The 25,859-nt window shown below is 39.9% G+C and overlaps 3 protein-coding genes across 4 annotated transcripts in view; 2 read left to right on the forward strand and 1 right to left on the reverse strand.

Moving 5' to 3' along the window:
• LOC117295488 (solute carrier family 12 member 3-like) overlaps positions 1-7,305 on the forward strand; it is a 39,548-nt gene extending 32,243 nt beyond the window's left edge. Inside the window, exons 20-24 of one of the 2 annotated variants that reach the window (XM_033778167.1) lie at positions 697-747; positions 3,003-3,230; positions 3,762-4,078; positions 4,633-4,700; positions 5,502-7,305. In XM_033778167.1, coding sequence (XP_033634058.1) covers positions 697-747; positions 3,003-3,230; positions 3,762-4,078; positions 4,633-4,700; positions 5,502-5,637 — 800 coding nt within the window. In that variant the 3' untranslated portion in view covers positions 5,638-7,305. The remainder of the gene's footprint in view (positions 1-696; positions 748-3,002; positions 3,231-3,761; positions 4,079-4,632; positions 4,701-5,501) is intronic. The other variant, XM_033778169.1, reaches the window with a different exon arrangement.
• A 3,490-nt stretch (positions 7,306-10,795) lies between these two features.
• On the reverse strand, positions 10,796-15,721 carry LOC117295914 (F-box only protein 22-like). Its single transcript, XM_033778705.1, has 5 exons — positions 15,330-15,721; positions 14,805-14,976; positions 13,976-14,162; positions 13,061-13,358; positions 10,796-12,282 (listed from the first exon to the last, which is right to left on the reverse strand). Exons 1-5 carry the CDS (start codon positions 15,491-15,493, stop codon positions 11,865-11,867), a joined length of 1,239 nt encoding a protein of 412 aa, XP_033634596.1. The 5' UTR covers positions 15,494-15,721; the 3' UTR covers positions 10,796-11,864.
• A 356-nt stretch (positions 15,722-16,077) lies between these two features.
• On the forward strand, positions 16,078-25,123 carry LOC117296147 (cingulin-like protein 1). Its single transcript, XM_033779027.1, has 7 exons — positions 16,078-16,424; positions 17,518-17,578; positions 18,290-18,394; positions 19,002-19,139; positions 22,386-22,442; positions 22,848-22,980; positions 23,522-25,123. The coding sequence occupies exons 1-7, from the start codon at positions 16,207-16,209 to the stop codon at positions 24,364-24,366; spliced, it is 1,557 nt and encodes a 518-aa protein (XP_033634918.1). The 5' UTR covers positions 16,078-16,206; the 3' UTR covers positions 24,367-25,123.
• The last annotated feature ends 736 nt before the right edge of the window (positions 25,124-25,859 follow it).

Here is a 25,859-nt window from a genome sequence, read left to right on the forward strand (position 1 = left end):
GCCCTGAAACATGTACAAGGCTTTTGCACAGACAAGCGCTCTTTTTGATTTCTAGGAAAAAATGTGTAAGCATTCATGAATTGAGCGAGGTGGTAACCAATTCACATTGATGATTGAGGCAAAATTAAAGGTATATTGGTTTATCACGCCCCAGAAAAAAATTTGCAATGTTGAATGGCTAATCACTGACCTGATAAATCCTGTATCATCCCCCTTAAGGCCCAGTCCCACTGCAGCGATAACGAGAATGATAACGATAATGACGCAAAGAGAACGCATTCTATTGGTTGAATGAGTGTGTGCGTATTCTGCGTGGAGCAATTCAACCAAAACAATGCGTTCTCTTTGCGTCGCTCGTTATCGTTTTTGATATCGCTGCAGTGTGACTCGGCCTTTACGCTTTGTGCACATGCACAATAGTACATGTGTATAGTTGCGAGTTGCATAGCAACTTTGTAAGTTGTATTTACAAACAAGATGATTCAGTGTCTGGTAAACCAGTGGGTTCCTGTGTCAAGGTATGATAAAAACGTTATTAAGTTCGGTTTAGGGTGTGATATGGATTACATCTAGTCTTCGAGTCTGTATCAGGTTCTTCAACTAGATATGGTCCGCATCACACCCAACCTCACCTAATAACTTATAATATTATGTGATATTTTCCCACTACCGTTGCCTTTAATTGTCGTAACTCAGTCCTCCATCAGCCGAGCTGCCCGACCCAGGAACATGTGAGGTTTAAGATTGGTAAGGAGGCGTTCAGACTGTGTGTTTCCTCAAGATGGATAATCGCATGTGTTTGTTCCTCAGTGTTGTACTTTATTTTTAAAATGTTATGTTTCTTATGGATTGGACATTAACCCTCTTACTGTCTGACCATTCAATATCATTCGCTGTGGTTTTGAATGATAGATACATGTAAACTGTATGTCACCCAGTAGTATATTTATCATTTAGTGAACACATCTGCATAGATAACAGTCGACCCTCCTACTGTCTGACCATTCAGTATCATCGCCTGTGGTCTTAAATAAGGGAATCAATGTGGGGTGAAGAGGTTTTCAACTAGTGGTTTAATCCCAACGAGGCCTGGTTCTTGATAATTTACCAAGATGAAGTTGAGGTAAATTATAAAGAACCAGGCCTCGGCGGGTTTAAACCACTAGTTCAAAACCGATTCAATACACTTTGATTCCCATTCACAAATACCTTTTCGGTCAAAAACATCATCACTTTTTGGTCAAAAAGTAAAAAAAAATGCAAAAATTATAATTGTTAAATGATTTCTTTAAACACAACACCCCTCCAGCTATGAAATGGTAAAGCCCCCCGCTGCCCTCACGTAAACAACTGTTTATAAGGGAATGCTGTGGGCGTCGCGCGTATCGCGTGATGTGGCTGAACTGTTTCAGCCGTTGCTCTCGACCAATAGGAATGAAGAAACTGTCTTATAAGAACAGGTGCAAGGTCGCGTGTCACGCTTATGAATTAACACTTTTTACTGGTCATTAAAAGGTTTATGCACACCCACGTGACGCGCTCTCCGCCAATAGGGGTAGAGAAACTGTCTGGGGTATTTATGAATGGTATGTAAGCTATGCCAGTTAGCAATATGGTATTGTGTGGTAAGTTCATCTCAACAGTACACAGTTAACCCTCCTACCTTAAAGGCCGTCTTAAATGCGACCAACATTATGTTGCTTTAAATAGTTACCCAATGTTTGGTACAATAATTGTATTTATTTGGTCGAGCATGGGCAGAAATAACCTCTTGTGTTTTTGTCAAGAGTCATATATTGTTGTATTTTATTTACTTTTCAGCATGCAGTGTTTAGCAGAGATTGTTGCAAAGTTTGTCAATGGCAAATGGCAACACCAATGTGTAGTACTAGTCAGTTCTTTTGAGTAAAGGGCAAGTCACACAGACCCCGATAACGAAACGAAACAAAACAAATGCACGCCCCCGATTGGTTGAATGAGCGTTGGCGTATTCTGCGTGGAGCATTTCAACCAATCGAGGGCGTGCATTTTTATCGTTTTGTTCTCGTTATGGGGCCTGTGTGACTTGGCCTTAAGCGTTGTATGTTAGACAAACTTTATGTATATGGCTGTAGCAGAAAACCTGTTGAACGAATTTATCTGCTGATGCAGATCCTTTAAATGTTTGTCCCTGGCAGCTGAATGCTGAAAGTGTTGTTTGTGAGACCTTTTGAAGTATTTTTTATTTTACTTTGTTATTTATTTGCTTACCTTTTTAAAGTATTTAAAGTAAGCAACTTTGTCACCTCTTTTTCATCCTATTTCTAATTCAATCTGAAGCTATCGTTTGTATAGTCTTATACATTGTAATACTATTTTGCAAGCTGTGATAATGTTGTCTTGTTGTTCAGTTGTTTAAGTGTTCATTATGATGCAACATTTTAATAAACAGCATGGCATACTTGTTTCACAAAGTGGTATGTCATGGTCTAGTTCACTGGACCAAAGCTCTGGTTGTCAGCAGCAGAGTGCGGGTTTGAGCAAATAATTGCTTCATGAAAAGTTTGGAAGGTGTTTCATTCTGCTCTGCCAGCCAGGCTCCTAATGGATGATAACCATGCCTGCCTCCTTGTGAACTGTGACAGGACAAACCCTGTTTTCAACCCCAGGAGTACATGAAGGTGGCAACGTGCCCCTGGTGGCAGTTGATTTGGGTCGACAGCCCTAATCAGTCAAATGCAGCATGACCTTGAAGTGGCCGTCCGGCTTTGTGATGTTAGGCAATCTCTTATAAAATAATTATTTCAAAGGCATATTATCGACATCCATGATTCGTAGGAAGAAACTATAAATAAAATAGTAAACTTGCGGGTACAACCGTGTGTAAGTCTCTTTTTTGGGAGTGTTGGCTCTGAGAAGAGCTGATGTGGTCTCGACGTTTCAAACAGTATACTCTGCTCATCTTCATGTTTCAGTTTTGTTAGTTTTCCTCCCATAATTTGTTTAACCTCATCTCTTCACAGAAAAAGTGCCTGAAATTAGAGTTGAGACAACATCGGTCAAATCGGAGGAAGGTGCCCTGGCGCCGTCCATCATGTCGGACACGGCAAGAGAGTCAAAGGTCGCTATGATCGACAGCACCGCCCTCATTAAGGGCAAACCCATCGATGACGTCATTAAATCTATGCAAAAGTTCCAGGGCAAGATGCCAAAGGGAAACATCGATGTCTGGTGGTTGGTGGATGACGGAGGTACGTCATAATAGTCAGTTTTAACTTGATGTCTTCATTACCTCGGCCGAAGAAGACCAGTGTTAAAGGAACACGTTGCCTTGGATCGGGCAAGTTGGTCTGTGAAAAGCGTTTGAAACCGTCTTTTATAAAATGCATATGGTTAGAAAGATGTTTTAAAAGTAGAATGTAACAACACAAATCTTAACGAAATTGCACAGTTTTCCTTATGCGTCATGAACAAACACGCCACGCCAAAATGGTGTTAGTTTGCAAAATTAAAGGTAAACTACTCAATTTCGAGGCATTTAAAATCAACTTAAATCAGTAAATTTAAGAATTAAAATCAACTATAATCAGCAAAACAGTATCCTTTTTTAATGTATAAAAAATATGTGTGCGGGCTCCCATATGTGTTCTCAGCATGCTTGCAAAACAAGGAAGTTGCGGTTACGCGTTACGTGAACACACAAAGTGTTGAAGTGTTCGTATCCGTATATCTGTAGTCTTGTGAAACCTCTCAAGTATTTTTTTTTCTCCAACTGCTTAAAGGTCTGACGCTTCTCATCCCCCATCTCATCTCAATGAAGTCCAACTGGGACAAGTGCCGGCTGCGCGTCTTCGCCAAAGGCAAGAAAGAGGAGATCAACAGAGAGAAGATGGGCATGGCCAACATGCTCAGCAAGTTCAGAATCGACTTCTCCGATCTGGAGATCATCCCGGACTTCGACCAGAAGCCCAAGAAGGAGAACCTGCAACGCTTTGAAGACTTGATCAAGCCGTGGAAGCTCAACAAGGAGGCGGGAGAGACCGCGGAGAAGTTCCCCTGGAAGATCACGCCGGACGAGATCGAGACACTCTGGGAGAAGGTGTGGCTCTTGGGGATTTTGTGAACCCCCCCCTCAAAATAACCCCCCCCCCAAAAAAAAAAGGGAGTTTAAGACCTTTGGATAGACCTTATTGACGTCATCCAGCTTCTATCTGAGGGTAAAACTAAGACAAAACAATGCAAACGCACAGATTAGTACGCGCGGCGCACAGGTTTAGCCAATGAATGGCTGCTTTTTTACCTCTAGGTAAGGGTGCCCTACTGATATGACATCATGTGCATAACGTCTTTTCTTGGCTCGATTTCACGAAGCAATAACATTTATTGCCAAACAATTGTCAGTATTACCATGGCCATAATTGATTTGTATTGTGACATCGTACTTAACTTAGCAACTACTATTGATTTGCAGTTACAATAAATCTTACTCTTAGCTCTTTGTGAAAATCGGCCCCTGCTCCCTCAATAATATAAGAATAATTATTCTTATTATATTTCCAAAAATAACTTTATTATCTCAACCCTGATACATGTACCCTTCTGTTTTTAAAAGTGGTTCTGACATTTGTTTGAATTTCTTGTTTGACTTTTCAGACAAACAGGCAAATCAGGATACGAGAACTGCTTCGTGAACATTCCAGTGATGCACAGCTGATTGTCATGTAAGTACAGCAAACGGGGCCATAATAATACCCTTTTCGTACTAAGTAAAATAATATAAATGTTAGCCGCACAAACTATGGCGTGACTTGGCTGAGCCGTCAAACACACTGGACTTCAAAGTCTGGTGTTTCTGATGGGTAGAGTATTCATTTGAGTCCCGGACTTTACTCTTGTGTCCTTAAAGGGACATTACAGAATTTGGTTGTTTCGCTATTACCTTGTGACCTACGTACATGTACATGACCCATCGATCTCAAACTTCTAGGATTACATAAAGTCCTTACATTTTCAGCAACTGTTTTGTTCATAGCAAAAACCATATCTGTAATGTTCCTTTAATTGGTAACGTTCTCTACATAGACCTTATCGCAAATACCAATGCGCAAGCGCAGACTGTTGAATGAGGTGCATTGTGGGATAGATATGGATCAAATTTGGATACCAGCTAGTCCACAATGCACCTAATTCCAAGCTTTACGCGCGCGCCCCGGTATTTGCGAAAAGGTCTATACATGTACACTCCAGTGTTGGTATTCAGTAGTCCTGGTCTCACTCTTTCACTTTCCAAGAGCGCTTTGAGACTTTATTGTAATTTTGCGCTATATATAAAGTGTTCATTATTATTATTATTTATTTTTACCAATTTGAGTTGAATTGAATTGAATCAACTAAAATATTATGTCACATGTACATGTACATGTACCATCTGTGACTGGTATTGTGCTTAATTTTTGCTTGGCAGAAAATGAGGATATGTACCCATGTCACAAACCTTTTTCTTGTGTTTTCTTGTGTTGCAGGAGTCTACCTATTCCAAGGAAGAAGACATGTTCAGCCTACATGTACATGAGCTGGCTCGAGACTCTCTCCAAAGACATGCCACCAATACTACTGCTGAGAGGCAACCAGACTAGTGTCCTCACGCATTATTCATAGGGAGTCACACCTCATTTGCATTATTCATAGGGAGTTATACCTCATTTGCATTATAGACACTCCGTAATTCATGACAGTATGGGGGAAAGGTTTCAATCGAATGTTTCGCTAATAGTCAAAATTGTGTTGACGCTAAACAGTTGCTAATAGTTTTTTATTTTACATTGCGTTACGCGTAAAATAACACCAAGCGAGAAGCTCCTGCGTCACGCCTACGTTTTTACTTTTTACTGTGTTTATATCATCTGTTTAAACACCCCCACGTGATGCCCTCTCAACCAATTAGAATGGGTAAACTGTCCTGGGTTTTTATGAATTGATTTTAATACTGACCAGTGTAAATGGTTAATCGACCCTAGTTTTGCATAATAATGAATTATTCAGGGTTAAATTGAAAGGGTATTTAGGAAAATAAATAACATACCAGGTTAAAATCGTTATGTAATATTGAGCAGTAGACAGAGACTAAGCAATATGTATAGTCTCTTCTTTTCTTGATTAATGCATAGTGCTATTTCTTTTACTGTTTAATTTTATGTCTCTTTAAAAATGGCTGGAACAATACAGCTAGTGTTTTCAGTCTTTAATAATGTCCATTGATTAGGCTTTGCTTTGCATAAATAATGCATTATGTATGAGCATGCAAATTGCTTTTACAATTCAAGTGGTACATAAGTTTGACATGAACTTCGCCGCTTCACTGCAGTCAACTTTAAAAAATGAAGCTAAAGTTCTCAGACTTTTAAAAGGTTTTAAAAGAGCTGTCTGAGTGTACTGTTGGTATAAATCAAAAGATGTTTTTATGCTAAGCCTTTCTTAGCCCACAACTGAAATATGTATGGCTTGTGCAGCCTCCACAGTAAACTTTATTTAAAATCACTTATCACTTGAAAAAAATCTTGTTGCCGCCCTTTATTTCGAAAAACTAGAGCTTTGTATCATGAGTTGGAAAAACGTGTTTACTAGATTCAGTAACAAAAGAACTGCATGTGCTCACACAGGGTATAGACTCGCAGCATATGGGTCCTGCGGCTTTTGGACCAAGCACTGTAACACCTTCAGATACATGTACCTGTGCGGAAAGCCGATGATTAAGAAATGCCAGTTTTAGATGTGGCAGGAAAACAACCCCTCTCAAAAAATGAGTCAATACAAATTAAATAAAAAATAACCAAATGGGGGAAAAACCGCATTAATCCCAGGAAGTGACTGGAAATTCCTAATACCTCCAACATCGGTCCACAGAGGTGAAAGGCAGTGAAGAAACCACTAAATATATTGTCTACAATTTGTGTGTGCAGTGCGGTCTGGGGAGGACTCAAACTTGTGGTGTGTTTGCCCTCCAAAATTTTTTATTTTGATACTTTTTTTTTCTTTTTTCTTATTGTTTCAAGGTTTTAATTGTGTACATAGAAGTGTATATTTGCATGGGTTTTTTTTTCTTTATATTAGCAGAGTGCAACTTCCTGCAGTATCTGGATAATACCCCTCTCTTAAAGGAACACGTTGCCTTGGATCGGACGAGTTGGTCTTTGAAAAGCGATTGAAACCGTTTGTGGTTTATGCACATGGTTAGAAAGATATTTTAAAAGTAGAAAACAATAATCCACACGAATTTGCCCCCAAAATGCGTGGTTTTCCTTTTGCTAAGCAAACTAACACGGTCGGCCATTTATGGCAGTCAAAAATTTGACTCCCATAAATGGCTGACCGTGTTAGTCGACGAGGTAAAAGGAAAACCACGCATCTTCGAGTGATACTGGCATGGATCATTAGATTCTACTTTTAAAATATCTCTCTAATCATATACATTTTATAACAAACGGTTACAAATGCTTTTCAAAGACCAACTCGACTGATCCAAGGCAACGTGTTCCTTTAATGTTCATACATGATGTCACCATTCTTACCCAAAACAAGGCCATCAGCAGAACCACTCCAACAATGATATCGAAGTCTTATATAGCGCACGTATCTAAGAAACAAGGTACTCAAGGCGCTGAGTATATATACAATTTTTCAGAAAGATGGGTTATTACAGTGATGAATTCTTAAACCCAATTATGTATAGCACCTAGCAGGCTTTACAAGGTGCTACGGTGCATACAGCAGCCACAGCCAAGAATACCGGGGCGAGCCCCTTCTCTGTTCGATAAGTGTTCTGGGTTCTTCTACATGCGTTATACAACACATGGGACCAACGGCTTTATGTCCCATCCGAAGGTCCCATCCGAAGTGTCACATCTGGGGATTCGAACCCACACTCTGCTGATCAGAAACACCAAGTGGCGTGACGTGACGTGCGCCAGTGGCCTCATTTTGGGTTAGAATTGTGACGTTATGCATGAATATTAACGAGAGGTGTATGCTTGTCTTTATCTTGAATGTCTTATCAACAATCAAATGTAATTAGTTTATTTTTTCAAGGTTATGTAAATTAATGTTATAATGTTGATGAATAATCATGAGTGAGATTCTGTGTATGCAGTTGCTAGATTGATAGGTTTGGAACATTGTTGGAAATAATTACATGTACGGACTGTCGCAATAGGGCTCTAGAGAACATCTATCCTCCTTTGACCTTGTGGAAAGAGGTCCTTCTACTCACTCAAAGGTCAATATTCAATAGATAGTTCCCACATGACATAAATCAACCATCTTTATGGGCAATTAAGAACACACAGCCTTGCGTTTTGCTCGAGAACGGCGTGCAGCAAGCGCACAGTTCACAAAACTCGTTGCCTGATTGGTTAGTAAACAGCGTGGGTGCGTAAATAAACTGAGCTCTTGACGCGCTTGCGAGCCAAAATGCAATTTGCCCGTAAAGATGACGTCCATTGCAACTTATCTACAGGTATAGGATTCAAACAATTGAACGGTTAAAAAAAATATATATATATATACTTTGTCTTTAAAGAGAGGATACTAGGATTACCAACAGGATCCATCAGGTTTAAGTTATACCAAAATCTCACTGTTAAAATCTGTGTCCAAAACCTTAAAAATAATTGCCAAAACTCACACAGCAACATGGTCTCATTGGATGAATAAAAACAAAAAAAAACAACAATAAATAAAAGTTTGCTCAAAGGAAAAATTGTATTTTAATAAAAATTTATTGTGGGTTTATTATTTGATTTTAATAATAACTAAAAGTTATAAATACTATAATTCTTATAATTTGAAGTAGATAATGAAACTTTACATTCAAGAGAGGTATAATATTTTTGAAGAATTAATTATCCAGCAGGTTCATGTATTAATCTTTTATAGAGGTGTCGTGCTCTCGAATAGAGCTCTAGCAATTGTAAGAAACTTGAGGTTTCAATCATTTGGTGTTGAGACCAACATAGAATACTTGACGCAAATTCATGGCGTCCTTTACCATCACAGCTAAAACCCGTTTCAGACATGCATGCAACAGACACGCGGAGACAAATAAATAAGGAACAACTCTAGGTCATAATGGATGTTAAATTTGCATCGGGGATAAAGAACACGCCTGTGATATTTTTTCACAGGACTCGGGAAAGTACTGAGTATACAGTGCTAACACACATCGGTGTATGGGTAAAAACCAAAATAAAAACTCTTGGTCAACCCAAATAAATTTTTTTTTCAGACAGGCGAACTTAATAGAACTTTTACATTGGCTCGGTTCATGACTTGATTGACGTCTGTAACCAAGGCGCTCCAGGGTCGTTCTGAACAACTGCAACAATCGATTTTTTGACTTCTAGAATGTTCAAGCACTCTTAATTGTTTCTGAAACCTGCGCCTGTCTGAAACGGGTGTTACTCGCTTAGCTACAGAGTTATGCTTTAGCTTGATGCTTGATGAACAACCACCTAGAAAGCTACATGTAACTGCTTGTCCAAGGTGTGTAAAGAATGCTCAGAAACTTGACGTGTTGTCATTTTATAATAACCAAAATAATTTCTCAGGTTCAGATAGTGAAAATTATATAGTTAGGGAGCTTGAATCGAAGAGATGATTTTGTAAATCGTGCCACATATTAACCAAAATTTATACATTTCAGATGAAGTGTTTGTACCCTAGTGTGTGTCATCTGCTTCTACCAATCTTAAACCGTTCATAAACTTGTAATATTTACAACTTTTGATAGTCACTCTTTCATATGCAACTATTTGTACATCGGTTACTCTTTATACTCTGCAGAAAATATTTGTCGGTAAAAGATGTGACATTCCGTTAACATTAATATTGTCATCTATAGTACCCTTATTTTGCGGTAGAAATTACTGTTTCCTTTGTGAAAGCAATCATGAACCTGTTGTCCATTTGGTTGCAAGTTCTCAGTTTGATTATCACCATGGTCAATACAAACTCACACTATCTTACAGATGCAGTTGGTGGGGTCTTGCCATTTTCACTCTAGTTTGCTCCTGAAGAACTCCGCTCTGGTGGTACAACATTGTACACAGAAAACCCTTTTGGGAAAAACTGCTCAATAGACCCTTCCAATGAATATGTACAGTATGCTAAATACATTTCCGCATGTGTACAGACCCTATCGGTTGAAAAACACCATTGAGTTGTGCACTGCATCATGCTACTTCGAACCACATACCAAATAGCGCGATGGTCCCTCATTTTGACAACCAAAATGTTAGTGCGAACATGTTATGTGCGAGTTACACATTTATAGGAAATGTATGTTGTCTTAAGAACCCCACAGTCAAGCCACACTCCTACTCACCAAAACAAACTCAATTTGAAACAATCAGATTTATGCTATCCTCTGTGTTGAGGCATATGCTTTATTAGAATGTTTATTTTATTTGTTTCCTAGTTAAAATATATATATTTAGGTGAAATCAATATGTTCATACTCATATTTTACTGAAGCAATTATTTGTTTGTTTGGGTTTTCCTTTTCTTTTTTAGTAGGCTATACAGAATTTCTTTTTTCTGCTAGATATATTGCAGTTCTCAGAACCATTTAAAATGTGAGTATTTGTTATTAATAAAAGCATCCGGAAGTGCAATAAAAGATTTTGTTACAAATCAAAAGGTTTCTTAATTATTGGCTTATCAAATGATGTAAAAAAAAAACAGCTTACAGTCAGGGTATACTTTTGGTAATTGTTAAAGACCAGTTGCATCACTTGGTGTATCCCAACACTATGCAAAGCATAGCGGACCTGTGAAAATTTAAGTTCTATGTGGCATTGAAGTTGCAAGGAAGTATATAAAGAAAAAACACCATGTTGTTAGAATGTAATCTGTCAGTTTCCTGACAAAGGCTTCATGCCTGAAGCCTTTCTTAGATTCAAATTTTTTTGAGGTAAAAATTTTACCTCTTTCTCAAAAACTACATTACTTCAAAAGATATGGCTTCTAACAATTTTATAAAATCAGCAGCTCTCAAGCGCTCTTTAGTCTTTACTAAGTAAAATTAATAGTCCTTACCACCTGGAGGAATTACCAAAAGTACACCCTGTCTGTAATCAACATTTTATATAGTAAAAAAGAGTTGAGGCTATATATTATTATGAACCTGTTCAATTCTAGCATGGTGGTTGGGTCATCTAATCCATACACTATATAATGCATCAATCTTTTTTTCTAAACAAGAATAATAACCTTTTTTATCGTAGTTTATTATCGTGATCTTTAGGTTCAACCGTACACCTGTGTATGAAAAGCACGGTGTACTCCGAGCTTTCCAAACCATGTATGGGGGAATATTTCAATGGACACCTTGGGTGGGTGTTGAACCATCGATCTACCTCAATATCAGAATATAGAGCAGATTGTTTATTTGTTTTGACAAAAAAAATTACAACCGTTCATCCCAAAGAAAGTAAACAGATGAAGACCCCATATTTTCTTGGTTGGTTTTAAACCCTTGATCTTCCACATAAAAGAGAAAGTTGTATTTTACTTGTTTTGACAAAGAAATTACAACCGTTCACCCAAATGAAAGTAAACAGATGACGAAAGTTGGTGATTGTGTTAGTCCTTGTAGGACCCCACATTTTTATGAACGCCTACGGTGGGTTTTGAACCCTCGATCTTCCACAATTTCAAGCAGATTAACAACCGTTCATCCAAATGGAAAGTTAACAGGTGAAGAAAGTCGGTGATTGTGCGAGTCCTTTGAGAACCCCATATTTTCTGGGACACTTACATACATGTATATGGGTTTTGAACCTCGATCTTCCGAATTATAGAGCAGCTTCTTTATTTGTTTTGACAACCGGTCATCCAAATGAAAGTAAACAGATGACACAAGTCAGTGATTGTGCGAGTCCCTTCTGATGACTCCCGTTGTTTCTGATCCCATCGTCCGTGTCCGTGATGACCTTCCCGCAGGTCAAATTGTCGCATCCGTATTCCCCGCCTCCAAAGAACCCGATCAGGGGCGTTTTGGGGAAGAGCTCGTGAAACACTTCACTCTCTACATCGGGCTCGTCGTAAAACTCCCTCCCCCGTCCTATACAGCTGAACATGAACGCGAGGCTGCGTTTTTCCGACAGTCCGGCTTTCTTAAGTTCGAGCATTTTCCTGCGTGCAGCGTCCCTGGTGGTGATGGACCTTCCGAGTAGAACAGAGGCAGCGTTGACGTTGGGTCCGTAGAATGACAATATGCTGCATTCGACCTTCTTGTACCTGCTGGAACTGAAGCATTTATGATACAATGTCACTCTTGAAGTTGGGGAGGGATTGAATGGAATGTAATGAGTAAAATCATTAATCATGATGCAGTTCGGTTGAATTCAATTTGTGGTGTGCTGTGACCTATGACCTAGTGTATTTGACTCAAGTTCTGAAGACTAAATCATCAGAGTGTTGGTCATAAAACTTCTGTCTTTGAGCAAGGCACTTGACCATAATTGCTTCTTTTCAACCAGGTGTATGAATGAGAACCTAAAGAGGGCTGGGACAGTATTGACTGAATTACACCCCTTAGAGCTAATTTTTAAAGCAGCTTCGGATTTGAATGGGGTCTGGGTCCCTCTTATTTGATACCTCAACCTCTGTGATGTTACAATTCAGGAGGCTTACAAAACTCTGTGCATCATCAGAAAAACAGTACAAGTTGAGAGACAATGTAGACTATTGCTTTGACTGCTGTGATCTCTCAAGGCAGTTTGAAGGCTCAATTGAATTAGATGCCTGTATTAAAAGCCTGAAATTTAGTCTTTGAGAAGACGAGGTCATTTAAAAAAAAAAAAAAAAATTGCAAAAGGCACTTTCATTGCAAAATCTTCAAGTCTATGAGAAACATTTGATGGGGCACTTAGGCCAAGACCAGGGGCAACAAAGGCCTCCATTAAGTTCTAGGACGGCTATTTTAAGAACCAAGTATTATTTTGGTAAGCAAGTACATGTAGATGAGTATTTTGAGCTAAGCAGATTGTCCCTCCATCGTCGAGCACCCTTCCCAAAAACCCACCTTGAGGAAGGAGATGGTTCAATCCAAACTTGCTTCACAATCCCTCCGGCTATCACCGGCAGGCAACCATGCTCAGTGTACATGTGTTGCTGTAACTGTTTGATCATCCTAGCCGATGTGTTGTGGAGGCCACCAGGGCTGAACACTAGAAAACACTTTGTGTCCGGCCGATAAACGGGATCGGGTCTGGGACCATCAGTGTGGCACGTCCTTCTGAAGTTGATCTCGGGAAGCAAGACACAGGCTGATCCCATCTGACCCTCACTCTCTCCAGCTGGACTCAAGTTGCGTTGGCATCCTGCAAGAAACAGGAATTGAGAGAGACAAACTTTGTTCACAACTGGGTTTTTTTTTTTTTCCAAAACGTGACAAAGCGTCCATGGTTTCAGTATGAGCAATATGAATATGAGAAATATAAATAAAAGCTCTAAATGAAGATCTGTGGGTTATATAATCATGTTTTAGGAGGCTAATCATCCTTAAGCCCAGTTCATACTTCCTGCGAATGCGATACACAATTTTGGGGAAAACCCCAAGACCACTCAGAATCTTTACTGGACTGGGATTTCATTTACAAGACAAGAATCAAAAGCAGAAAAGACTAGAATCAAAATAACCGTTTTATCACCTAAACTGTTTCATTTGAACAAACAATAAGAGAGATTTATCTCTTCTGTTTTATTGGTGGAATACTCAACAGAATTGAAAGATATTTGTGAGACTCAAGACTTAAAATTTGAACATAATTTTTGTTTATGACAAGATGCTGAATGAAGAAAAAAACAAGACCACATACCGGACTTGTCCTGTCTTGAGTTTACTGGCCCGACACTGAAATTACTGGCCCCAGGCCAGTAGTCACTGGCCTGGGGCCAGTAGTCCAAAGTGTGTACAATTTGAGTCTGGAATGCTTACCTATTGTGCCGTTTACTCGTAAACCAACAATCTGACAGTCTGTAGGCAGCCTGGAATGAATCATCTTTACTGTCTTTTTTCTACTGTGTCCGGATGTTCTTTCATAGTCACATTGTAAGGTTTGAAACTCACTTGGGTATTGACATTCCGAGAAAACAATGGCTAAACGAGGTATACTTCCAATCGACTGTAAAGAAGACAAAAAAACAGGGGTTACAGATGCCGAGCTGTAGGTTTGGGCTGAAGAAGAATTTGCTGAAGAGAGGGCGCTTTCCACACAGTGTACTATGGGAAGATATCTTTTACAATGTTGACAATGTTTTCGCTGTTGGAAAATCAAACTTAAACTGTTAGAAGTGTTCTCTTTGGCAGCTTTTGATCTCAGCTATAGTTGGGACGTCCCCAAGGTATTCACTAGAGTCGGTTGGAACTGCTCCAAACTGTAGATGGGGCAACTCTTTGCTCATTATAAACCGTGGATATTTACTTGGAACACTGTAACAACATCCGATGCCCCTCCCCCCTAGAATCCACAGGTCGCCCACTGACTTTGTTTGTTTGTTCAGATGATCTTCCAGTCAAGGGAACTCGACAAACTCCCAAAAGTGGGTATAAACGCCAAGCTATCAACAGCCAACTTCTCTCATACAAACATTGGTTAAAAGTCTATGATTATGAATTGCACAAATCAAGAAATTGTGATTCAGTTAACTAGCTGTCATTTCAAGCATTCTAGTCATTGTGAAAACAACAGTTAGCTTAGGGGATTTAACCCTATAACATTGTGGTTACAGGTCCTGCAGTCATGCAGTCTAACCACTGGACTTACATTCAAGCAAGTATTCAGGTGGACCCCAAAGGGTCCTAGCTCATCGTCAAAACCAAGGGACCTGGGTTTGTCCACAAACTCTTCTGCCTCTTTCCTCCCAAGCGTTACCCATCCAATATCCTTACGTCGACTCAGCACACGGTCTGCCTCAAGACGCCAAACTTGACAAACCCTGCAAATAATTAAAACCCTGGTTTAATCAACAATGACATCATTCTAACTCCTGCGATACTCTTTCAGTCTAAGCTTACTTTTGGAAGAGATGGAAGAGATGGCAATGTCATGTAAATTTTCTAATTCAGTACGTCTGCCAAAATACATTTGTTATTATTGTTGTCTGAAAAGATATACAGCTGAAGAAAGAGTTCAGGAAAAACAAAACAATAACAACCCAAGATGAATTCACAAGTAGAACGCCTAATTGTCCTTGCTAACCTGTCGAATATGCTTCGTCATCATAAAGCAAATATTCCTGTTTTATAGTTATCACAACAAATTGCTAACCGTTCGTTAAGGGAAGCGTACCTTGAGCAAGTGTTTAATGTTTTAGCCGGTAGAAATGAAAACACCCTTCCGATAAACTCCCGGCTCTCAGTCAGAATCCAGCACCCGGGCGGAATGCCTTCCTCCCCCTCTCCCGCTGGCATCGGGCTCTCTACTTGGACTTGGTCGGGATCAGCTGCTGCCATAACTCTCTTTCCACCCAGCCCCCAGGCAGAAACTTTACTGTAAAGTTTACAATCTCGAATCTCTGTAGTAAACAATGTTTGGGGTAAGATCAGCCAGACTTCTTCTTTTCTTTTTTGTTCACTGAAACCATGGAGCAATATTAAAGATGACCTCGACTCGACCACCAACGATTCAAGAAGACAGTTGTTGTTACTTTTGTCCGGAGGATGAGTTGTTTACAAAATGACACTACGACTGTTAAATGCATTTTTAATGAAACGCAAGTAACAACGTGGCACAGGGGATGTGTGCTTCCTTTATGCACGCAATGAATTTTTACGGTAAACAGCCGTCGACAAATTTTAACTTGCACGACCTTAAAAGGTCGTAAAAAATTAACTTGCTATTCAGTCTCAGTTGATACAATTTTTTTGTACTTACAAATTTTAAAGTAAATTTAATCGCTAATTACAAAAGTATAGAACATATTTATTTATTTTCAAACAATTTACTTCGCTTTTTTATTTCTATGCGTTGATTAAAACAATCAATTTAATCCCTGCTTCGGACGAGCCAGGTTGTCAAAGAAACGATGGGGGCCGCCATTAACTTTTCTGATCGCTAAACCGCTACCTTTCGTTACTAAAAAGTTGTTATTTCAATGAAATTACTGTTAAAATCATCCCACGTGTTTGTATTTGAGTTTATATATAACAAATATATACTGTGATACATGCACAATATATGCACAGCATTGATTCGGGCTCAAATGGGGCATGGAGCGAGCACGAACGTGAAAAAACTAACGATAAATCAGGCAGGTCAGGACATCAACGACGATAGACCGCCGAGCGGTAAGAAGAAGAGTCGGGCCAGGGCGAGGAATTCAGAGGAACACGCAAGGGCCGGGTCAGCCGAGAGGCCCGGGAAATCTTCACCAACCAACCTCGGGTAAGCAGTGAACTTTGAGCATTCTCTTTTCTTTTAGTCTTCGTCAGTTTGTTGGCATATTTTATTAGTAATTATAATAAGCCCCTAATTACAGTATATTCTATATACAAAAATATATGAGTTTTAAAATTAATAATATTACTTACTTAGGCCTAATATAATAATAATAATCAGTCAGATAATATCAGTATTTCAGTATCATCGCAGGCCTGATACTTCACGGAGGCAACGGAGGCGATTGCCTCCGTTGCCCCTTGCCATTGCCTTGGTGCCCTTGAAATGCTCCAGTAGAAATTTACAATTTCCTCATAGGGTGCCCTTTGCCAAAGAGAAAATGCCTTGGTGCCCTTGCCTTTTCAAAAACGAAGCATACAGGCCTGTCATCGGCAGGGCCCAATTTCATATAGAGCTGCTAAGCACAAAATTTGCTTAGCATGAAATTTCTTCCTTGATAAAAACAGGATTACCAACCATGTACAAATGTCAACATGATTTTCAGGATGAGCAAACAACAGCTGGATACCAGCAGACTAGTATCACCATACCAGTATCAAGGAATATGCAACAAATTGAAATTTGGTTGGTAATGGTTATCCTGTTTTTACCAAGGAAGAAATTTCATGCTTAGCAATATTTTTGTGCTTAGCAGCTTAATGGAATTTGGCCCTGATCAGTATCCTAGGGCCTTTTTTTATTTAATTTTAATTTACATAAAAATATTCACCACATTAATAAATAGAAAGAATAGTAATTTTGTAAATAATAATAGAAATATATTTTATTTCGTAAACAGACATGACAGAGTTTCTAAAATGTTGGCTGTGGAAAATCATGGATTGTATACAAATTTAAAATCCAAATGCAAAACAATTGTTTTTGTTTAATTGTAGCACTCTTAAGTCTAAATTAACAATGTTTCTAATTATTTTAATTTAATTCTTTGAAGCTACTACTAGGCCTCTTTTTGTCAGTGGTGGTATTAATTTGAAACTGCTAAAGATGTATGCCACCATTGGGCATAATAGCAAAACAATTGTTTTTTTAGTTTGAAGTTTTGTGCTAACGCTCGAAATAAACTCTTTCACCTCCACAGTTGGACAAGGTCTAATTCTGATGGGTGCATCGTTGAGAATCTAAACACAAGTAAAACAAAGGTAGGCCTACTACCAGTACTCTTTCAAAGTTGTGTTTTTCAGACCATTTTTTCTGGCCACTGCCCTGTACCCTTTGTTGCGATAATTGAAAACATCGGGTCTCCATCCTCTATGACCATATCAGGAAGAAGGTTAAGATTTTGTGGGTCTGTTTTTTTTTTTGTTTTTTTTTGGGGGGGGGGGTGGAGGGTTATAAGGTATTGCCCACCTCACACAGCCAGACGGCCACTTCAAGGTGAGAGCTATATTCACTAATTTGTGCTATCGACCCAAATCAACTGTCACCAGGGGCTCGGTACAACCTACTCATCGGGTTGAGACTGATTTACCCCCTTCACAGTCCGTAAGGATGTAGGCATGGGTATCATCCACTAGGAGCCTGGTTGGTAGAGCAGCTTGCGCTACCTTCCCAACTTTTTTTAAAATCAACTTTGCTAAAGTGCCTTGCTCAAGTCAAGGGCACAAGTGTCATGACTTGGATTCGAACCCACCACCTGCTGCTGACAACACCAGAGCTTGGGTGCGGTGAACTAGATCGCTCGGCCATGACAAGCCAGAAAGGGGGGTATTAGTATTTCTGTGTTTGTTTGCTTTGTTTTCGTGTGTGGTTTCCCTCTCCATAGTACTCTTGAAGCACTGATCATACAGTGTAAGAGTATAAAAATAATATTATCTATTATGGTATGTTTTTTTTTATTTTTTTATGACCAGGCTGAACTACTAGAGCAGCAAGTTGATGAGTACAAGGAACTCTTCCACCATGCTGAGCAGAAAGCTGAAACTGCCGAGGCCCAAGCCAAGCTGCTGGAGCAGCAGGTACAGAGAGTCAATAATAATTTTTTTTTTTTAAATAACGGGCTCTTACACATGGATACAAAAATATATAGACTTTTAACATTTGGTCCAAACAGGCCTGTATGCTTCGTTTTTTAAAGGTGGGGGGGGGGGGGGGGCATTGAGTCAATCACCATCCTTGCCCCCATGAAGTATTAGGACTGGGTCCTGAGCAAACAACCATTGAACAGGAAAGTTTTCAGATTTTTTTCAGATTTGAAAATTTTCAGTGACACAGCAGTAACGATTTAATGAGGGAGACAAAAGGCGTGGGACATTGTGCTTAATACACACAATCGCCAGCGGCAGAATGCACCTTCGGAACGGCCAGGAGTGTACTGTCTGAATTAGAGTGAAGGCCATGAACTTTTCTGCTGAATAAAAGATTACTTTCTGTTTCTTTACTTGAAGTGCCATCGAAAAACCAGAATAAAAGTACAAAGTTTTGTGTGCCACCAAGTTTCATTTATGTTAATTTTATTCTAAATGATTAATAAATTTGAATGTATGTAGGATTGCAAAGCTCTTTGTAAACTCTTTTCACAGACTTGTTTAGTTATTCATGATTATTGTTTATTTTGTTTTTAAGATGGCCGAGGTGGAGGGTGCCAACTTTGACCTCCTTGATCGGGTATCGGGGCTTGAGCAACAAATTGAAGAAATGAAAGACCAGACTTCACCTGAGGCCGAGAGGGAATATTCTGAGACAGTCGACGAACAAAATCAAGTGAGAAATCATGACTTTTTAAAAAACTTTTTTGTTTATGAAATGCGATTACATGCACTCATACCAAGTACCTTTATGGATACACCCTGATAGCTGGGTTTAAAGGAACACGTTGCCTTGGATTGGTCGAGTTGGTCTTTGAAAAGCGTTTGTAACCGTTTGTTATAAAAATACATATGTACCCACTGAAGCTGAACCGTCGGCCCCTCAATCCACAGTAACGCAATGTACCCACTGAAGCTGAACCGTCGGCCCCTCAATCCACAGTAATTAACCTCTCATCATGTACCCTTTCAGATGCAGAAAATGACCTTCTCTCCAAGGGACTTAACTTCTGCCCAACTCCTCCCACAGTTAATCAGGCTGAGCTTAGTCAGGACCTAACTGACTACTACCGTAGAATTCGACTCCGTGAATTCTTCCTCGACTCACCACCCATAGATCCTAAGCCATTTTACTGTAAGAGTAAATGGGTACCACCTAAGAACCGTGTTCCTTCCCTTGAAACTTACGTGCAGGTTGTTAGTTCACAAATTAACTCGAATGATCATTCTACCCACAGGACTCATGACAACCTCCCTAGAGAAGAGCGTGAGGCTCTTAAGACTCTACGAGCACGGAAAGACATCATCATCAAGCCAGCCGACAAGGGCTCTGCTGTTGTTGTCATGGGCCGCCAGCAATACATCGATGAAGCCATGAGACAACTGAACAACCAAACTAATTATAAACCACTTGACACTGATCCAACAGGCACCTTCTCAAAGGAGATTCAACTAACACTGGACGAAATGCATGACCGTGACAACCTCTCCAAGAAAGCTCACAAGTTTCTCTCCCCGGTCGACTGTAGAACAGCCAGGTTTTACCTCCTTCCAAAGATACATAAACCAGACAACCCAGGAAGACCCATCATATCTGGCAATGGTTCCCCCACTGAGAACATTTTCTCTTTTTGTTGACAGTTTTCTCAAGCCGTTAATGCCGCAGATTCCATCATACATTCATGACACTCCAGATTTTCTCCGCAAAATCGCAGGTATTCAGAAGCAGGTCCCTAACACAGCCATCATCGGTACTTTTGATGTAACCTCTCTATACACCAACATTCCCCAAGATGAAGGGATTGCCGCCTGCTCTTCAGCTCTGGCTAAGAGTGGTCACACATCACCGCCCATTTTAGACATTGTATCCCTCATGCAACATGTTCTAACAAAAAACAACTTTTCTTTCATGGGTAAGAATTTCCTACAGGTACAGGGTACTGCAATGGGCACACGTATGGCACCATCAATGGCGTGCCTTTTCTTGAGCCATCTTGAACAGCGCATGTTGGCATCAGCCCCTTGCCGTCCCTGGGTCTGGTGGCGCTATATCGATGACATCTTTTTCATCTGGACAAGCGATGAAGCAAGCCTCAAAGCTTTCATTAATCACATAAATTCCTTCCACAGGACCATCAAATTCACGAGCGAATACTCAACCAAGGATACACACTTTCTGGATGTCAAGGTTTTCAAGACGGATGTAGGCTTAACCACAGATCTCTTCGTTAAACCCACAGATAAACACCAATACCTACATTCCACTAGCTGTCACCCCCGACACTGCAAAACCAGCATAGCCTACAGCCAGGCCCTCAGACTCCGTCGAATCTGTTCTAATGATTCTGATTTTATCCACCACTCACAGGAACTTAAGAAACACCTTGTTTCCAGGGGTCATAGCTCTCTAGCAGTCCATCGAGCTATCCAGAAAGTCAAGGCTCGTTCTAGGGAGTCAGTACTCTCCAAAGGACCAAAGAAACAACAGAGTCCTACGGGGAAAGTTCCTTTTGTTGTCACTTTCCACCCCTCACTTCCTCCCATTCGTAAAATAACCAGTTCTAACCATCATATTCTTCACACATCAGATCGACTTCAACGTGCTGTGCAGGAAGAACCCATAGTTGCCTACAGACGCCCACCAAGTCTCAGGGATCTCATTGTCCGAGCAGAAGTCCCTCCCATTAATGATGATGTTAATCCCCCTCTACCACAGGGAACTTTTTTGTGTTTTCAAACATCTCCAAATGCATCGTCTGTAGACAACACATCAGGGAATCGGACTCCTTCACCAGTAACACCGGCGGTACCACCCATAAGACAAGGGGTCATGTCACCTGCACCACCACTAATCTCATTTATCTCATATCTTGCAGAGTCTGTGGTGTTCAATATATAGGTGAAACAAGAACTACACTCAAGAGGCGTTTCTACGGCCACAGATCTACAGTCAAGACCCAAAAGCTAGATACACCTGTAGGTCATCACTTCAATCTTCCTAATCACTCCATTTCTGACATGATCTTACAGGGCATAGAGGCACTAGGCAACCACAGAGAGACTGTGCGTTTGAGTAGGGAGAAACTCTGGATTAGACGCCTCCAGACCATTCAACCCCATGGTCTGAACATCCAAGAAGGAAACGACTAATAAACCTTTTGTTTTGCCGTCTCCTTTTTTTCCCCATAGCCTTTTAGCCTGAGCCTCATTCACTAGAATAAATTACTTTTTACCCAACCTCACCACCCTTGATGTTGTCCTTTGTGTTTCCATTTTCTTGCTTGTGGTCAAGCCAGCCCCTTCCCTTCACCCCCCCCCTTGTTTGTCCCCCTATTCATTGTTTACCCCCTGCTTTTTTATGTATGCTTTCTAACCCCATTCATGTATTTCCACTTCACTGCTTATGTTTCACTTAGTTACCTGTTCATGTTTGTTGTGTTGTCATTTAGCCTTCGAGAAAGACTCTGCTAGGGTCGAAACGTCAGGCCATTAACTATTTTTTGCAAAAATACATATGGGTGGAAAGATGTTGTTAAAGTAGAACACAATGATCCACACAGACATGCCTCAGAATTGCATGGTTTTCCTTTTACCTCGACGACTAACACTTTAGGCCATTTATGGGAGTCAAATTTGTGACTCCCATAAATGGCCGACCGTGTTAGTTCGCAGGGGTAAAGGAAAACTACGCAATTTCTGTTTAATCGTTCCATCTACCGGTAATGTGTTTTTAATTCTGTCACTTAATGTATTTTTGCTCATTGTTCATTGTTCTCTTTTTGGTTTTTGATTGCACTATCCCTAGCGCTTTGTATCCTTTGGAAAAGGCGCTCTATAAATACAGTTATTATTATTATTATTATTACTATTATTATTATTATTATGATTGCCTAAACTATTATTAATTCGTTTATATTTACAGACCATCGAAAAACATGAACAGCAGATTAAGAGTCTGGAAGAAGATCTTGCGAAAATGGTAAGAGAGTCCAATAAAAAAAAAAAAATTCTAGCACAAGAATACAAATAATGCAAAATTCTATTTATTATGAAAACTATTGAAAGTCACATCATTAGGGATGTTTTCTATCGACATGGAATAAAACAATACAATAATAAAAAATGATTTAATGTTCTTCTGAACAAAAGCTGCACATCTTATCTTTGAAAAGCTTCAATAAAACACAAGTACCGTTTCACTATAATGCCCTGGATTAAATGTGCTATTAAACTCCCTGGCCTCTGAAACTTCATGGAGGCAATTGCCTGCATACCCCTTATTATTGCCTTGGTGCCCCTTTATTTGACATTATTTTACTATAAATTTACAGGTAGAAGTGTTGAAAATTAAATTAGATTTTTTATGTGATTTTGTTTACCACAGCGTGTTAAACTGAAGAAGAGGCTCCGTAGTGCACAGACGGAGTTGGCAGAAGCAAGACAAGAGGCGGGACTAAAGATGTACAGTCTCAAAGATGAAATCGGGAAACTGCAGGAAGAGAATGCTAAACTCGTTGGTAAGATCAGGGTATGAGATGGGTTTAGCAGGAGGGTCTTTTTGTTTGTACGATATCTTGCTTGTATTTAAAGCAGATGATCCTTTGCAGTCTACCTCACTCAACTTTCCTGTAGAGCCACTACTAATGCATTTTCCCTAACCAACAGGTTTAAAATTGCTAAGAGTTTAATTATATACGCAACAGCACCCTCTTTTGTTCAACAACTGGTTCTTGTTTTGTGTGATCAACCATAAAACACTGAGTGAGTCGGGAGAAAAGAGTGACAAACCATCAAACCATACACAATTTTCAGCATGTAGCATGTTTTCAGTCCTTAATTTTGGTTGTAACAACTGACATTAGCTGTTGCATTTTTAGGTTTTCAGATACAGTGTCTTCAATTTGACCTCATTTCAGAGAGAAATAGTTCACAGAACAAAGTGGTTCTAGTAGGAACGTCTTATTCATTAAGCTTTCAGGCTAAAGTTAAACAATGATGTTTTTCATCCTTACCAATCCTGTAAAAAAACAGTCAATATTGATTCTTTATCTTTTGCAGAGCATCTTGACAGAGCACATGCCGTGTCTGGCGCCCAGAGCGGGCAGAGTAGTGCAGCCGCTGCCAGAAATCACATCATCGTGGAGACGCCGAAGGAAGCTGCTGAGGATGACGAAGAGGAATGGGAAGACGGTCGAACCAAAGTCATCTTGGAGCTGTCGAGTCAACTCAGCGCCCAGGACCAAAGAATCTGTGAACTTGAAGAAGCAATGAAGGAGAAGGATAAAATTATAAGTGCTCTTCAGAGAAAGGGAAGTGCAAGACCTCCCAGTGGATCCCGAGGGATATCAGGGAGTGCTGGGAGGAGGACAGTGGTTGATTCTGTGGATGGTGAGAATGAGGCGTCTTCGTCACGGAGAGAGCGGCAGTCCTCTGCCTCGTCTTCCAAGGGTAGAGAAAGTCATCGTAGCTGTTCTGGATCAGTCAGAGAGAGAACTGGTTCCTCAGGGAAGCATAGATCGATTCCTGATAAACTCACTTGCAATGATGATGAAGGAATGTCTTCTTCGAGTCAAGGTACAAGAACAGTCAGATCTGCCGGGAGCTCTTCAAGTGGTAAAGTCAGACAGCAGTCAGCCAGTAGTTTAGACTCGGCAATATCGGACCATAGTGATTCGGGCAGTACCAAGGTGTCGTCCGCTGGCTCCAGTCGACAGAGACGAAGGATTCGCAAACAGCTATCGAGGGAAGTCTCAACGGAGAAGACTGACTCGTTGGCTGCGTCGAGTAAACATTATTCTGATGTCAGAGTAGAGGGTAGAGACTCTGGGATTGGGGTTGCTAGTGACAAATCCAAATACAGCGAATTAGACCAAATGATGGAAGACATCATTGGAAACAGTTGATGAAAAAAGTAATGAACAAAATACTTGTGTGTATAAGACTCTGTGAAGAAATAGTTTTTATGGTCATCAACGATTTTGAAATAAATATCTTGAGGCTTTGGAGGGTGAAGTATCGGTCCTGATTTACAGTGTCATGGTCGAGTCGTGTTGTACACTGGACTAAAAGTTCTGGTTGCTGAGGCATACTTGGAATCCAAGTCATGGCACTTTTGGTCTTCAGCAAGACCCTTGATTACTATTCGTCAGCTCAGTGCTACATGTTTATGGTTGTTGTTTTTGTTTTCATGTCCGTCCAAAGATGAAAGGGTCTTTTACATTAAAAATGCATTTGATCTCAACAAAAACAAAAAACTCTTCAAATAATTGTTTTACTTAGTAAATGAGTCTTTCTCTTTTGCGAATTAAATATCTTGAAGACCACTCTTAAACAAGATCACAGGAGCTCCAAAATAAGCAAACCTTTTTGTATAAAGTCCATACAAACTGCACCATTGACTTCATAGTCCTGATGAGACTATGAATTGCTTCTCTGTTCTCTTCTTAAACCAGGGGTGAATGGGTACCTTCGAGGAAAGTGGTGGCTTTTGATTGATAATCTAGGTGTATTACATACTTGGAAACAGGCTGTATACTCCGGAGGGAGCGGAGACCGTTTATTTAGTTAAATGAATGGCCTAGTAAGCATTGTTTGAAACTTTGCAATGTGTGGATAAATAGGAAGAAACTATGAATAAATAGTGAACTTGTGGGTACAACTATGTGTAAATCTCTTTAGTGGCAGTGTTGGCTCTGAAAAGAACCGGTGTGGTCTCAACGTTTCAAACAGTACATTCTGGTTGTCTTCTACTTGTGGTGATGGAGCTTAAAGTAGGCATTAGAGGCTGCACATTTTGGGCAGGAAGGATCCAAGCTGTTCTTGACTGGTGAATGGCTAAGTGATTGAGTGCCATAGCCTTGTGATCGAGTGCCATGAGCGTCACTAAGTGACGAAGTTAAGCGCTTCATAAGTGCTTTTATTTTACCATTATGGAAATGTCACTATTTCCTTATTTTATTCATCAATGTGGCCCTTTCAAATACTTTGCTGTCCATGATTTTAGTAGTCTGTTAAAAGGTTATTTTCTTGTCCAACACATTAAAGGCACTGGACACGTTTGGTAATTGTCAAAGACTTGTATTCTCCATCAACAAACATGCAAAAAATAACATACTTGATCAATGGGTCATGGAAGATGAAAGTAAATAATGAAAGATTACTTTAAATAAAGGCTTCAGTGCTGTAGTCTTTATCAGATTTCACTATTTTTGTGAGAAATTACCTTTCTCAAATACTTAGATTCTTCAGAGGGAGCCGTTTCTCATTGTGCTTTTACAGCTCTCCGTTGCTTGGTACCAAGTAAAGTTTTTATACTAATATATATTTTGAGTACCGGTAATTACCAGACGTGTCCAGGGCCTGTGTAATAAAACCAAATGCTTGGTTATCCGTCCAT

Source organism: Asterias rubens, chromosome 10 (genome assembly GCF_902459465.1).
Source record: "Asterias rubens chromosome 10, eAstRub1.3, whole genome shotgun sequence".
Lineage (NCBI taxonomy): Eukaryota > Metazoa > Echinodermata > Asteroidea > Forcipulatida > Asteriidae > Asterias > Asterias rubens.